Consider the following 16,527-nt stretch of genomic DNA (forward strand, 5'->3'; position numbering starts at 1 on the left):
AACACATTATAGAGTGCCAACAGGATGAGTCCTGAAAGTCGGAGTCACGTTAGTAGTTTTGCACCTATGAGTTTCTTCAGGCCAGTGCCTTCACATATTTTTTTTGTTCTACAACATAAAATACGTTTTCTACAGTCTCCTACATTGTTGATGCGTTCAAGGAGGCAGTTGCCAACAAGTGGCGATGCGAGACTCTAGTGAGCAGAACACGAACACTTCCAGCGTTCTTTTTCTTGCAGGAGGTTTGGACATCAGACTTGCGCGTTCGTCGTTGTGCTCGTGAGCCGTTTTCACATCCTTGCCTCCATCTTTGGCGCCAGCTCGAAGCCTTTCCCCAACGCCACGACGTTTTAGAATGACACCGTTGTGAAATACGGTTCGGCTTGTGTATTCTGACAATTTCATTTAGTGAGATTTTTGAACTCGTAGCTTGAAATTGTGAAACACAGCAAGCTCTCAGGAACTCGCAGACGGGTGACGCTGAACACCTCGCCTGCAGCTGATGACGCAACTTTTATTTCGCGCCGACTAAGCTTGTGGAGAATTGGTTTGCGAAACCGAATACTTGGAAGTTTTGATGCTTGAGAAATCCTGGTGACAGAATGCTGAACTTGGAGCCTGGAGGCATCACGCGGTGACGTGTCGTTTCAGAGAAACTTTCCTGAAAATAGATTGAGATGTTTTTCAAGGTTATACGCTCATGAGGGAGTGGTAAGTTACTCTGATGACTGGACACCTTGTGAGGAGCAGTTCAATTGCATTCAGGTGAGTAAAACGCACAATTGAGACAATCTGGTTTTGGTGTGTTGAAATTGATAGAATTGTGATTTCTAAATCAGTTGGGAAACACCTCCTGTATTAGATTTAGATCAGCCAAGCCCCAAAAAAATCATCACTAGAGATGTACAGATACCATTTTCCTTTCTGATATTAGTTCCAGAGCTATGTGTGGGTTTAAGCTGACTTCAAGCTGAGTTTTTTTCTTTATTACTTCAGTTGCCTCCATTTAAAGGTCATGAAAACACAATGTAAACCCAATAGAGACACAAAGCAAATGCAGTTTTCACTGAGCACTCGCTCCACGTCTTAGATTTAAAGACTCTTGTATCGTCGCTCTGCTCGCTGTGAATGTGACACTAGCTCCGCTTGTTTTGTTCTTTGACAGTGAACATAGATAGGGCCTCTTGGATCACTTCCTTTGGAAACCACACACGCACACACGCAGACACGCAGACATAAAAGATGTGATCTAGCTGCTGCGACAGGAAATAACCCTGATAATGGAAAGTGGCTGTTCTTTTCAGCTGAACATGATGAGGATGGTGGTAAAGATGGCTGCCTTCCCCAGCATCGCCGTGCTCCTGCTCTGCTGCTCCTCCGTCGCCTCCACAGGTACTGTAACGTTACACATTCCTCGCTCTCGCCAAGTGCTCGAACTTGAAGTGGAACCGGTTGAAATAAACATGTATCATCATGAAAGCAAAGATTTTTATGTTTGAAGAGTCTGCCAGTCGAGGACCTCTGAACACTTCAGTGCTTCTTTAAATTCTACCATACATGAGTCAGTGAGCTTCTTCAACTCTGGGTGTTGTTACTGCTTCCCAGTGCATGCTGTAGTTATTTTTTTATTTTATTTTTTTAAAAAGTGCTCTGCAGTGTCCTGAATAGAATACCTGTCACTGGGATTATAACATGTAAGAACAGTGGACTGACCCTTTAAATGTAACTATTTTCTGGCAGAAAAAAAAATTCTTGAAAACACACAGAAGAGACATTTCCAAATGAAAAATGTCTTTCCAGCATACGTCCCGTTTCTGTTTCTGTGGGAGAAGGCTGATTTGAAACTTCTGCCAGAAACTTGGCGGCTCGACAAAAGATGACGGGACGCTAACGCACCGTTGAGGCAGTGACATAAAAATGAGGTTAGAGACTAGGAACAGAAAGCAACTGCTGAAATAAGAACGAAAGACAACGTGAATTTACCAGAAATAGTGCTGCGGATGAAACCCATGTTTGAGACAGTCGTGTCCCGAGTGGAACAAAGCAGTGACAGAAAACATCGAGAATGATTTCAATAATTACTTTTGCCTTATAAATATGTAGAAAATGTGATAAAAAAGAACTATCCAAAGCACTTTTCTTAAAGAATAAAATCTTTTTTATATTACTCTCTCAAATATAAAAAACTTTGGTCGAATACATGATAAAATTTGCTTCAGAAAGTTTCATATGAAGAGTTGCTGGATGATCTGCGTGTGATCTGTCGCCAATCGAAACAGTTCAATTGTTAAGATATTTTCATGTGGTCAAAAACACTCATTATGGCATCCATTTGAAAATCAGCACAACATTAGACGGTGCAAAGCCATTATTAGTAAGTATTTTAATTGTAAGCATCGAAAAGCAGTTTAAGGTGCGGCCGACAAACACTTTGAAGATGTTTAATCTGATTTATAAATGTTAGAATTCGCGGACTAAAGCTGCAGTTGGAGGCGTGAAGCTGTGGCGTGCGCAAAGTTTTCACACGTTCGACGGTTAGTTCCTGGAAACTGTCCTGTGGTTTTAATCTTGAAATAAGAGGCAGAGGTGTAGTCTCCTCATTATTTTGATATATACAATCGTGATCATTACTTTCATTACCTTATCTTAAGCGCTGACTGCTCTATCAAGACATTCAGCTCACAGTTTCAGAATGTAATCAGTGTGTTTAACTTGAAGTGGAATAGAGCTGCCTTCAGTTGAATTTTGACCTTTGAGATCTGAAATATGGAGTTGTTGCTTCTTTCCACCTCGCCAGCTTGAGGACCCGAAAACGAACTCATTTAGCTTCCTCTTCCTCAGATTTAGCGTCCCAAAGAGGGAGTTGGTACAATACCGATCAATCAAAGCTCACCTTTTGTGACGGAAGGTTTTTCACGTCGAACGCTGTGGTGAGGTTTATGCTATAAAAACTTTCTGGGGGTGAGGTTCTGTTAGACTGTGGTTATGGTTAAATATCAAGCAGGTAATCTGCGACCCAGCTGCGTGACTGTTGACTTTTTCTGCACTTAAAGACTTTGATCTATACTTAACTAACTACATTCTGTGAGTTGCCTAGACCTCAGTGATCATGTGATCATGCCTCAGTTGTCACAGTTATAGAGCTTTTTGTGATATATTCCACGTTACGTTGATGAGAATGTCCTAAGAAATTAATTTCCGTTGCGGACACGCAGATTGGACTCCGTCTAGGTTAGCTTTGGGGTTGATTTTAAACTGAAATATGCGAGGGACGACAAGGGTCTGCATAGTCCAAGTACTGTCATCATGGGGTGGCTACATACCGCTTACCTGATGTGACAGTCTGCATAGCCGCTAGCTACGGGAATACGTGTGCGCATGTGTGGAACGTTGTAAAAACAGAACCGCGACACGTCCATGTTTGTATTCATAATCACATCAATTCATATGCTCCAAATGTGCAAAACAAGAAAAAAACATTTGTGAAATTTCTCTCACAAGTACAATCCGGGTACGAGAAAAACGAAGGGCAGGATTTCGGGCCCTGCAGAACACATGGCAGAGGGAAATGAAGTCATCGGAGGGGTTACGTGTAGGCTCTGTGCAGACATCCGCTCACCACCAATACGCTTACGACACACGTCTTCCGAGTGGACACCAGAAAGACGTATGAACAGAGCCACACTTATTTCCATTCAAACATGCAGCAGCTTTAAGGTGACAACAGATCAGCCAACTAACCAAGACTGGCGATGAGTAAAATAAAGAGGTTTATTGGCTGACCGTAGGACTTAAGCTCTATCTTGACTTGTGACTCAAAAGTGGTCTAACAAATGTCTTGAGCCAGCAGCTTGTTTTTTTTTATTATCGTATGGAAAAATATTAATCTTCTACCTCATCAACCAATAACTTCCTGTGGGTTGACTTTATAGAAAAGGAAACTAAAAATGTGCTCTGATTGCAGATCAAAGATTGAAGCCGTTTCTTCTTTTTTTCCTCTCGTAATTTATGAAACAATCACCAAATAAAATACGATCATTTTTGTTACATTCACCGAAAAGATTTTTCGCTGGATGTCAGACGGTCTAATCTTCAGCTTTGGTGTATTAGCATGAAAGCTGGATGTTAAGACAGACACCATCAGGAGTGTGTTGAGCTGTGTGTGGCTTCTCAGCAGACTGCGGTCTGAACTGAGACAACAGGATACAAAAACACACATCGTCAGACTCCGCTGCGCTCGGGCTCGTTGTCGAGGTGAAATGATGTGTGCAGCGCTGCAGAGTTTCAGTCAGAGGCTGTTGTTCGTTTCATATGTCATGTAAGCACTGCGTGAAAGGTGCACGCACACACACACACACACACACGCAGGGTAGTGGGAGTACAAGCCGCAGCAAACACACTTCAAAAATAAATGCTTTGAGGCTTGTGAAAAAGGAAAGTAGTCCCAGTGCAAAACCAATAAATAAATCCAAAAGCAAAACTCAATCTTCCTCTTATTTCACTTCAGTTACAAATGTATGTGCATAATGTGCGGAACACGTTATATTGTCAGAATTACGCTGACTTTAGTTTTCAGACTGGACATGAACAGTGGTCGTTCCCCGTCCTACTGACTGACCTCCTCCTCTGTCACCAGAGGAGAGCTCATGAACGTCAGGGGAACAACCTCAGCAGGCATCATTTCCCAGGATCTGAAGTCTTCAAAAAAAGCCCTAGCATTTCTAGAATTGGTTGCTGTTTCGCACCTACGGACTACAGCAAATTCCTTGTATGTGTAAACTTACTTGGCAATAAAAGCGATTCTGATTCTGATTCAGAAAGGATGATGATGTTTCAATAGCTGCCATCTGGACTGCCCTGGAATTTCCTGCGATCATGTTCCCCAGAGGATGAGCGCTGTTAGCTGGTTTTTCCAGAGGAAAATTGCCTGCTGAATTATCAAGAGGCGTTTTCGGTTTGTAGTGCAGAGACACAACATCCATTGCTGCTGTGGCTGGTATGTCTTGTTTCTCCTGCGGTCTTATGAACTCTGCCTCCGGCCCAACTCATGTGGTTTGATCTAAAAACGAGAATCATCTTTTGACACTGCATCAGCGGATACACTGCTCCATGCTGACTGAAGGTGGCTTGAAAGCGTGCAGCCTGTCTGAAGTGGGCGCATGGACATATGTGATGTTTCTTTTGGTTGTTTTAAAGTCTCCAGCGACTTCACTTGTTTAGCAGAATGCTGCAACTCCGGAAGTGTTCTACAAAACTGACTTTCCACCAGCGCAGGGGGGGAGGGGGTGATGGATTTTCATTTTTGTGTGAATTTTTCCTTTAATAACTGTCATTCGTCAACCACTGTCTGACACTTTAGGTTCGTATCATTGTGAATTCTGACTACAATTTTTGCAATGAAAGCACATTCATAGTCGCCAGAGGAGAGATCCTAATACAAAACTTCCCACGTCACTTCCCTTCACTTAAATTCCACTACATTTGTTTATTCTGTCCATCTCTTCCCGTCATGTTTCGGGGGAGTAATGAGCGCATCAGAAAATATCAGCATCACAGAGGCTGACATGCACAAAAGCATCATGGTAGTCTGTTTTTAAATGTCCATGTGACGTGCCTCACTGCTGCCTTCTGGTTCTCCTGATTTCTTCACCTTTCATTCTGTTCCACAGATTCTTGTGACGTCTATGCTGAAACAAATAAGGACGTCATTGTGCCGCTGGGAATTCCACCGGAGGAGAAGGGACAGTTGCAATGGAAGCTAAATGAACAAATAGTCTTCCATCGCAGACCAGGAAAGCTGATCATAGGGAGTGATGGGGATGTTACGGCAGACGGATCCCTGAAGCTGACAAAAGTGTCTAAAGACAAAGCAGGAACTTACACCCCCGGGGTTTTTAGTGCTGATGGGAAATTAGTTGGAGGGCTGAAGAACATAAAGTTATGTGTGATCGGTAGGTTTCTTTTATTTTATTTTCCCTCTCTCTGCCATCCCTGAGTCGGAAACAAAAGTCTTCATCTGTCGGCTGATATGAGCGTGAATTATTAAAAACTATTTTCAAAGCGGCATTTGGTCTGATATCATCTCACGACTTGAGATCACAACATGTTTTCAGCACTGCTTCACATGTTTCAAGATCATGTCTGATCACATCTGCTCCTCTCAGACCCGGTCCCGCAGCCTAAACTGAAGATTGATTGTAAAAAGAAACCAGTCATGTTTACCTGCGACGTTCCTAAGGTAAGAACAAATATTTCAGTCATTCATGTGTTGAACGGTGAGCACTGTTTCCGTTTTATTACATAATTTAAATGGCAAAAAAAAAAAAAAAAATGAATATGTGGAAAGCAAAATCTAGTTTTACTTCTGTCTAACTTTGGCTAGCATAAACAGCCAACCAAAAATGGCAATGTCTAAGAATATTCCCACCAAAAGTCCCCACAGCTGAAGGGTATATTATCAGCTGGTTATGGGGCATATTTGGCATTATAGGTCAATACATCACCTGCATTAATAGTCACTGAGTCACTACTGTTTATAAATGGTAACTCCACCAATTTGACAGCCTACAGTGAGTTTACAGGTCTGAGGACTTCTACTGTATATGTGAAAAAAAGTAGCATAAAGGCTTTTGTGGCTCCAGGTGTTATGCAGTCATCTCAATTGCATTATGGGTAATGCTTATAGCATGTTATGGAAAGGAAGACAAATGTGTGGAATAAAAAGGCTATGTCTCTGCTCTGGTGTGTCGATTCTGATCAGTTGTTTAAACTGTCCTCAATGAGTCCGACGTGTTATAGGATTAAACGATAGACCAGTGGACTGCTCTCAATAACCTGGTGCCTACATTACCCACAATGCAAATTTGTGACCCCTGGAGGCAGTTGTTCAGATTACATGCAGCTTCCTCTGGAGGTACAAAAGGCTTTAAGCTACTTTTTGACATATGCACAGCAGTATGCACAGCTGTTTTCCTGCAAGGTGTTACACCTTCAGCCGCACGACTCAGGATGAAACCCTCAGAAAATAAAACGTGCCCTTGAAAATGTGTCTTGACCTGCAGGCTGGTCAAGATGGATCTCTTTTGTTACACTCTGTAATCCATGGTGTTGTTTACACAGGGGACCAACGATCTCACCTTTGCATGGGTTCAGGATGGCAAGCCATTGAAAGACAAAAAAGGTTCGACTCTGTTGCTGCAGGAAGACAAAGTCTTGCAAATGACTACCTTAAGTTGCAACGTTTCCAACAAAGTCAGCACTCTAGCCTCTGAAACTCAGACACAGATCTGCCACAAGCCTGGTGAGTATCATCCGGCGGTACGACCGACTGCTGCAGAGTAACACCGACAAGAATTGTGCAATATTAAACATGTTTTTTATTGGAATTCTTGACTGTGAATGTTAACTAGAAGTGATGCACAAGATAATGCATGATGCATGCTATGTGTTCCTTCTCCTCTCTCCTCTTTTAGGTTTCGTTTTCCCAAAAGAAATATTTGGAATTAGTGTGTGGTATTATGTTGGCGGTGGAGGAGGTAAGTCTGTTGTCTTATAAAGTTCCACAGATTCAAATAATATATATATTTTTTAAACGTTCTATAATGAAATTAGATGAAATACTGTGGAATCAGGATTAAAGGATGCACTTGCGCTGAAATATGCAATTTTGCACACGTCACTGCTGTTGTCCATCCTCGTCAGGCGTCGTTCTGCTGCTGATCATCCTCGTCGTTATTTGCTGCATTCGAATGAGACGGAAAAAGACCATGCAGGTGAAAGGTACGAGTTGTTTGTTTGCTTTTCGGGTCAGATAATACGTAGGTCGACAGTTGATTTACACCAGCACGCTGGCTGATAAAAAAAAGAAGGTGAATGCGCAGCTTCACAGGAAGCACTGGTGGCACTGCAGGTGCTACTGCTGATCCCACTGTAACCCAGTGTCTGCAGTGTTCTGTTCTGACACAGTGTTATCAAAAATCCAACCCAGTGACTGAATGAAGTAGAGCTTCTTGGAGACTGTTCCATGTGCATCTCAGGGTTACTTGTTGGATTCCCTTAAGCTCCGCCCACTGTAGTTCATTTTGTACATTAACTATATTCATTAGATGATGCACATTTATCTTGTTGCATTCACAAGATATCTTAAATGCAATGTAAAAATGAATTTAAACTTCTGAAGAGTTGATTTGGGCGAACAGAAAACCACCAAGCATACTTTTAATAAATGGAGCTGTAAGGAATGAGTGGTGTCACCTTGTGATCGGTTTAATAATTGTTGTGCTGGAAACAACATGAAATATTTAAGTCTCGGTGGATTGAGAAACAGTATGATATCGTGTATGAAATGAAAAAGTAATAATGACCAAAATACATATATATATCAGTATGCGTGCTCGTGTTCTTCCTCGCCAGATGAGGAGGAGCTGCGTTTGGGGTGGACCAATCCTAACCAGCAGCACCATCATCACCAGCACGGCCCCGCCCCCAGTCAACACCATCACCACCACCATCACCAGCAGCAGCCGGCCGGCCACACCGGGCCTCGCCAGCATCGCACCAAACAGCCGCGCGGCCAGCAGCGGCCCAGCAGAGACCCCGCCCACCCCAACGGTCAGCCTCAGCCCAGCCCGAGGAGGGCTGCGCAGGTAACCGGGCGGTCCGCAGAGGCCCACCTCACAGGGGTGTATGTATATAACAGCACTCGTGGAATGCCTCTTGTCCAATCAAATTACATGGTCGGAACTAACTGTTGTGTAAAATGTCATAAGGCTCCATTAGAAGGTTCCTATATGTGAGAGAGGTTGATTTTTGACTCTCATCCCCAACTTGACAGACACTCTGGGACGGTAGTTCAGGAAGGTCACCTCTCAGAAGTCAATGTTTTTTATTTTGCTCCTTATTTCTGTCACATATTAATACAACTGTAGTCATCAAAGTAAACACATGGTACAGATTTGAGGTACTTGTATTATGCTTGAGTATTTCCACTTTCTGCTACTTCATATTTCCACCCAACTACATTCATCTGATACATTTAGTCACTTGTTACATTACTGCAGCATTACTTGCAGTATCAGAGCCTAATAGCACATTTTTAAATTCGTTTTTTTTTTTTTTTTTAATCATCCATAGAAAAAAAGCTGAATATGAGATATTAACAGTATGGGACAATATTAACAGTCCAGGCCAATAAGATATGATATCAAACACTTTGAGACTATTCAGGCTTTCATTTCTCCCAAAGTAATAATTTAACATGGTATCTTTACTTTTACTCAAGAAGGACAGTTGGGTACTTTAACCACATTAATGGTGACAGAGCTACAGCAGCAGCAGCAGGATGAGCCTCACTGTGAAATGACTGCCGTGTGTGTTGTGTCTGATCCAACATGTGCTCACTTCCCCTTCAGGTCCCCAAGCCAGCTGATACGACCGACGACGAGAAGCCGCCTCCTCTTCCTCAGCCCAGGAAGAAGGCTCCCAAAACAGCCCGAGTGTGACACCAGGTGAGTGCTGGAGCCGAGTCTTGAATCGTCCGCGGCGCGTCGTCGCCGGCTCTCCTCATTCTCTTCACTTTCGTCCGCAGGTTGCACTTCTCTGCTGATGTTTCTGTTTTACTGGGGACGAAGACTTCACGACTAGGTCGTCTTTTTTTCCCACACGATTTCAAACGATCATCTCATTAATCCAGTCAAATTACATTCAATGTGGTGGCGAGAATTGTACCTTGTATAAAATTCACTGTCAGACTCTGAAGTATCAGAGTCGGAGAGACTAATAAGGCCATTATTGCAAAAATAATGAGACATGAAGATCCTCATTTCAAACATTATTGAGCGTGTTCTTTTGTGATTTCTCTCTCTGTAGTTTTGATGTTGTCATATATAAGTTATCTTATATAGTGTAAATATGTTATATGAACTTTCATCGCAGTAGATGACTCAAACTCAACCCTCCAGAATGACTTTATCCAGTCAAAATGGTGAGCAATGGTGAAGACCACGAGATTCCAGGAAGCTGAAGGTTCACTGCTATTATAAGATCAATATGTTGATATTTAGTTGTATTACCGTTGTATGTGATTATGTCTAAGTTTTGTTTTCTTTCTCATACTTTAATTTGTATAAGTACACAACATTACTTTGCTTTCTTGCCCACAGTTATGAAAGGATTGTACCACCCTCATGATGTACGCTGAGTGTGAAGCTTGCGTCTCATATGGACCGTTACACAACCAGTTCAAAGTTAATTCACTGTGAATGGATGAACAAACTAATAATAAAGACAAAATGAAAAAAACAACATTTAAACCTGCTCATGTCTTAAGGTCGTCGGGTGACACAAGTGACCCTGGCGGTGCTAACAGTTAGCTTCCGTTTTAAAATAAAGGGTGTGAAAATAGCGGTGGAAATTCGAACTGCGTCATTTTCACCTCTCTGCAGCTCTGTTTCTGTGTGTGTGTGTGTGTGTGTTCGTATCCTGTCTTTTTGCTGAAAATGTGTTTGTGGTTTTGATTGTGTTCACCCTATGTGCTGAGCTACTGTTACTGAGTGTGTGATGATTATCTGGTGTGTGTGTGTGTGCGCGCGCTGGAGGTTTTCCTGTACTTTTGCAGCTACTTTTAAGGTGATCTACTTTTATTTCATGCATCTCTCTGTACTGTCATTTCCTGTTCTCTAACGTGTCATGCCACAGCGGTTTAACCTGACAACAGCATTCTGTATAGATGCTGCTATTTCATGTACTGCGGCAGAGTTTAGTGATGCATTATGCAGGTTCTTCTGGTTGCTGTGATTCAATAAGTAATTCTGGAGAAAGCTTGTCGACGGTTGAGTCTTGTTCACGAGAGTGTTGGTGTTTGAAGAACCGCCAACCCAAAGCGTCAGATTCAAACTCGGCACAGCACTTATTTTAAAAGCAAAGTGGAAGCAGAGGGTGTGGTCTCTGCCAGGGACCAACAGAGAAAGGAGGGGCCCCTTACATCACCGGTGGCTGATTTGTTTGCTCTCTTCTCTTATCTGAAGCCTGTAGTGACCCATTATCTCCACTAGGTGGTGCTGAAGCTACAGCCAACAGGGTCAAGTCAATCAACTGGGATCAAAACCACCAATCCACCCCCTCAAACTCTGTTGCAGACTGAGTGCATCCTCTACATTCCCTGACACACATCATAAGGGACAGTGTATGTGATGTCCTTGTTATACTGTTCATGATGATAAACAGTGTTTTAGAATTCTTTGTTCCTATAATCTGATCAGTCAAGCTCACCCCACGTGTTGGCTATAGCCTCACAATACATTTGTATAGCCGCTGTGAAAAATCTCTCCATATAGAGACACTCCTGTTGAGGCTTCGTTTACTGGAAATATTATATATTCTTGGACATGTGACAAAGTGAGATGTATGCATGTTAAATTTACCCAAAATATAATGTGGTTGACGTCCAATTTCAGCTTCTCCAGGACACCAGAGAATCGTTCTGCCCTGAAACACACACATGAATCATGAAGATGAACAGCGGGGTAACATCCAAGAAGGTTCCTATGATGAATATAATGCACATGTTGGAAGCTGAGTGTGTCTCATCACTTTGTGTCACTTGCTGGTACCCCTGTAGTCTCAGCGAGGGGAGCACTGACTCACTGACAGGAGGCTGACCGGCACCAGCTGGTCCAAATGCTCTCGTCATGTCGTCATGGAAATCCTATATGTCCCGCGTCATTTTCGGGAAATTAACTGTTTCATACACGCCTGCAATACACAAGCTGCGAGCATAAAGGACATTAAACCTGGTCCCAACAGGATTTAGAAATATGACAGTTGTATAGTGTCAGTGATCAAACGCTCAATCCATCATTTCAGTGGGAGACATTGAATTAAACAGAAGCACGGACCAGATTAACCAAATCATAATCATTTTCAGTTGATACATATATCATATTATTATTTATATACTATTTTATATATCACTGATTGAAGCAAAGTGCTAATTCTGTTAAAATGGATAACATGTTCTAGTTTAAAATAATAATGGTTGATCATCTGTGGTCTTTACATATAATCGACATGACTATATGTGGTATTGTGCAGTACAGGGGCCCCTCAGGGTGCGGTGCTCTCTCCCTTCCTTCTCACCCTCTACACACTGGACTGTCACCTCCAAAAGTTCTCCGATGCCATTGTGTGTCTGATGGGAGCGAACAGGAATACATGGGCGTGAGCTAGTGTGAATAAACACCAGTAAAACAAAAGGAGATGACGGTCAAACTCCAGAGGGAGACACCACAGATCACACCGGTGAACATCCAGGTGTTGGACATGGTGGCAAAATACAAATACCTGGCTGTTTAAATGTTTCCTCTTGGCCAGCAGATGGCGCTGCACGCTCATGTTTCCTACATTAGGTCAGCGGGTTGACATTTCTCACACCAGAACACACTGTGGTAGATTGAATCCGAGTTCAGATCCGGTTCAGTCTTAATCGCTGAGCATCACAGTGCCTGCATGTAACCACGTGTACCCAGATCAGCTGTTAAATCAGTTCTGATTGATCTTCAGTGATCTTCAACTTTTTATTCACCGGCTCTGCGAAGAAATACTGTGCTGCTTTTAATACGAGACAGCTTTCACTTGTTACACAAATCAAGGTTCAAACTCAAAAGTAAAGCTTTCTTCCAGTTAGCACAAATGCATAAAGAGAACACAAATGACTGGAGACTCAAGAAGTGTAGGATCAGTAGAAATATTGTTTTTCTGTGATTTTCACTTTGCGCCCGTGTGTTGTGTTCCACGATCTGGATTTTGCAATAAATTAACCTGTCAAAATCATTTTATTTGTGTGTTTTCTATCAAAATGTGCCAAACATACTCAGCCGACTTAAAGGAGCAGTTCACCCAAAACAGTAAAAACCCAGTCATCGTCTCCTCCCTCCATGCCGATGTAAAGTCAGGTGAAGTGTCATGGTCCTGGAACGGAACATTTCCGGAGCTTCACAGTAAAACAGAGTGGCAGCGTTCTGCTAAACAACTGAAGCACCTGGAGACTTGATTTGAAACGGAGAAACAAGCAAAGAAACATCAGATGCGTCCATACAGCTCGTCTGCTGTGATCACACACAAACTGATCTGAGAATGTGACATCTACGCCCTCGACCTCCAGTTGAGCTTGTGCACCATCTTCACAGTGGGGTGCATGCTAACACTTTTAGCTTAGCAGCTACTGCAAATATTCCGGCTTTTTAATGTGTGCTTTTTTTCCCCCCTCTTGTTTAGTTTCTTTGGCTATATTCTGACTGTGGACGTGATCGCATTACTGTTTGCCTCTGGCTTCGCTCTCTCACAGTGAATATGCCGTGAGGTGGAACAGAGAGTTCGGGTCTGGTTTATCGTCTGAAACGCATGTGATCCGGCTGGCGGTGGCCGGTCCCTGCAAAAGGCTGCTGGTCCATTAAAAGCAGATGGAGAGCCAAGAAGCCCTGATCTGGTTAATGACTGATAGCAGAGCGGGGCGGCGAGATAAGACTGCGTCCGTGCGCTGGACTCGACAGATGTTGCGCGAGGAACAGATGCGGCCGCGTCGAGACCACATGCAGTCGGAGGCGACACACTTTTTTCGGCTTGACCCCACCCTTGCCACACACACACACACACACACTTTAAAAATAGGATACTCGCATGCATCACAGCAGACGACCCAGGAAGCTGTGACCTTTTACCCCGAGGTTACAGACCCAAACTTCTCACCTCCTCTGACTGAGTGCTGAACTTTGGCCTGTTCACTGGGGCTGAGTAAATACACAGCGTGGGCCAGCAGGCATGTGTCAGCCTTGTTATGAAGGCAGCCTGCACGGAAAAGGAGCACCGTAGAAACCTTCTTTTAAAAAAAAAAAGTTTGAGGTAAAATTCTACTGCAGGACAATTTATCTGTCTCAACACAACGACAACAGCTATGTGTGACGCTGTCGTGGCTCCTGGTATCTGCCGTAAAGTCCCTCACCACACCCTTTTGTCAGTGGCGAGGTGGCGTAACGTGGATTTCGTTCCCCACCACTTACATCTGACAAAATGTCCAGATTAAAAAGGTTAAGCTCCATCGGTTCAACCCAGATGTTTCTGTGAGGATCATATTTTTTGGTCAGTGTGCATCACTTGTATCCGCTGCACAGTTTCTGACTTTAGTAGTATGGAGCTGTTTTTTTTGCATCCTGTGAGATCTTAAAATACTTATTATTACCCCATCTTTAAAAAAAAAAGAAGAAAAAAAAAAAAGAGCTTTGATTATGTGTCCATATCAAACAACTTATATGTTGATTCTGATTTATCTCTGAGATATGCAACATATAAAACTAATATATTTACATCGCATACCTGTGCTGATATCAGATAAATGGATTATCAGTCATGCTTACTAGGAACTTCCTCATTAAATGCTAGGCTAAGCTAACTGGCTTGTAGATTGAAGCGGGAAAAAAAGAAGAAGACATTTTCACTTGGGGCATGAAGATATTTCCAGAAAGATTTCAGAAAAAAAGAATTAAGCTGATATTTAAATGATGTTTAATGTACTATGAGGACTCCAGTGTGACGTATAATAACGTCTGGTACCTGCAGGCCACCGTTTAACCCATGAGACAGACCGCTCTGAGTCCGCCTGTCTCTCTGTCTCCACCTGGGACCTCCCTGCTCCCCCCCCCCTCCCGCACTCCTCCTTCCAGTCCGTCACCTAACTTCCGGCCCCTGTCTCTCTCCCTCACTTCTCAATCAGCCTCACTCCCTCTCTATCAACCTCGCCTTCATTCCCACACACACACACATACACACATATACCCTCACCGACCCGGTCCAGTCCAGTGTCAGTGTGTGCGGACATGGATGTGAACTCCGTCCCTCTGGACTAACTAGAACCCCGCGGTGTGCAAACGTTTTGCCGTGCGGCTCCGCCCGGTGCGTGTGCGGCGGACTCCCTCGCATCTGGGACTTTTGGATTGGATTGACCGACAGCGGCGGGAGAGGACTGCTGCACCCTCGCAGGACAAAGAGAGCGACCGCTGGGAAATTAAGGGGGAAAAGCCGCAGAGACGAGTGAAAATGGGGACGTGTCTCCTCACTGTCGCCTTTGGTCTGTCAATGCTCGGTAAGAAACGTTTCTTCGCTCCACTGTTGATAGCTAATTAACTCCGATTCATGTCGGCGCTCTCCAGCAAGGAGAACCTCAATGTTGAACCCCGTTTAGAAATGTGCCAATTGAATGTTCACTGGCTTGCCGGCAAACGTACTTGTCTCCTAAAAGACCACTTAAAGCCTTTTCAGTATCTTTAACATCCACTACCTAGGCCGGCATACATCAAATCCATCTCCTAGCACGCAATTTAGACCTTTTGCAAGGGTTCATACTGCTAGCTGCTGCCCGTCGCTGTGTATTTTGAGGGAAGGGGGTCCGGGCGTGCTACAAGCAAGCAGATTAGAAAACTACAAATGTAAGTGTAAAGGAAGCTTCGTTTGGTTTACTGGATGATGCCGAATTGAAGGACGGATCCGAGACGTTAAAATAAATCATTACGCTGTGTTCTTAAAGATTTCTGCATGTGGCGACAATCAAAAACGACTAAATGCCATGTTGTCAAACGGAGTCTGGCACAGTACTCTGGCTGTGAGGGACGGCTGAACCCTTCAGCAAGCCTCTGGATAGATTTCTCCCTTTTCATTTACAGCTGTGGAAACTGCTGTACAGTTGGGTTTAGCTAATGGGATGAAATCATTCTATGGATGAATAATTATTCACCGAAGACTATGATTGAGACAGTAAATAATTCATATTTAAAGACTGATGAAGACTCAATAAATGAGTAATGAATAAAACATGACAGTAGGCCAAAGTTTGATGCGTTTCCTCCCATCTGAGTCAGAAGACTGAGCCTCCATTAGGGCCCACATGAGGTGTTCAGATTTGATCCGACCCCATTAGCCCACTTAGGACGCGAACCAGGCTGACAGTCATGATTAGTCTCATTATTTTTGGCCTTGTATGTGTCCCAGAGTCAAACCAGGCTGTCTAATTATCAGACTGGTTTGAAACCAAGAGGCCCGGGCCATGCTTAGTCATTAGGCCGGTTTCACCACAGTGACAAACCCGGGCTTGTTCATCGGCCCACCTCGGGGGGCCAAACAAGCCCCAAACAGGCCTTACCGATCCTGAAGCAGCCATATGTTTGTGGGCATAACAGTGAATGTCATGGGGACTCTCTCCTGTGAGTGTGGGAGAGAGGGACTTGGCTTAAATTAGTGCAGTGTAAGATGATCAAATGTCGCCAGTGCTCCTGTGGTGTGTGATTCTGTGTGTGTGTGTGTGTGTGTGTGTGTGTGTGTGTGTGTGTGTGTGTGTGTGTGTGTGTGTGTGTAAGAGACGCTGCCCATGGGAAAGTGGCCACAGCACACAAACTGCTTGAACTAAATTGAAAGGCAGATGCCACAGACAGGTACCAGGGTGAGCGGTTACACTGCTGCCAGTGTGCAGTAGCCGGTCATGTC

The 16,527-nt window shown here is 43.6% G+C and overlaps 2 protein-coding genes across 5 annotated transcripts in view; both read left to right on the forward strand.

Annotated features, from left to right (window-relative positions):
• Positions 1–626: 626 nt before the first annotated feature.
• Positions 627–10,304, forward strand: si:ch211-132g1.1 (T-cell surface antigen CD2). Of its 4 annotated transcripts, XM_037090897.1 has the most exons (10): positions 627–765; positions 1,305–1,392; positions 5,670–5,951; positions 6,165–6,238; positions 7,120–7,300; positions 7,473–7,535; positions 7,702–7,779; positions 8,413–8,645; positions 9,411–9,506; positions 9,587–10,304. In XM_037090897.1, the coding sequence occupies exons 2-9, from the start codon at positions 1,311–1,313 to the stop codon at positions 9,498–9,500; spliced, it is 1,083 nt and encodes a 360-aa protein (XP_036946792.1). In that variant the 5' UTR covers positions 627–765; positions 1,305–1,310; the 3' UTR covers positions 9,501–9,506; positions 9,587–10,304. The 4 variants fall into 4 exon arrangements, with proteins under 4 accessions (XP_036946792.1, XP_036946791.1, XP_036946790.1 ...); XM_037090896.1 differs by lacking the exon at positions 627–765 and having other exon boundaries at positions 790–1,392; positions 10,161–10,304; XM_037090895.1 differs by lacking the exon at positions 627–765 and having other exon boundaries at positions 790–1,385; positions 5,663–5,951.
• Positions 10,305–14,757: 4,453 nt separating this feature from the next.
• si:ch211-132g1.7 (prostaglandin F2 receptor negative regulator) overlaps positions 14,758–16,527 on the forward strand; it is a 64,690-nt gene continuing 62,920 nt past the window's right edge. The window contains exon 1 of the mRNA XM_037091632.1: positions 14,758–15,133. Coding sequence (XP_036947527.1) covers positions 15,088–15,133 — 46 coding nt within the window. The 5' untranslated portion in view covers positions 14,758–15,087. The remainder of the gene's footprint in view (positions 15,134–16,527) is intronic.

This window comes from Acanthopagrus latus, chromosome 24, assembly GCF_904848185.1.
Source record: "Acanthopagrus latus isolate v.2019 chromosome 24, fAcaLat1.1, whole genome shotgun sequence".
Lineage (NCBI taxonomy): Eukaryota > Metazoa > Chordata > Actinopteri > Spariformes > Sparidae > Acanthopagrus > Acanthopagrus latus.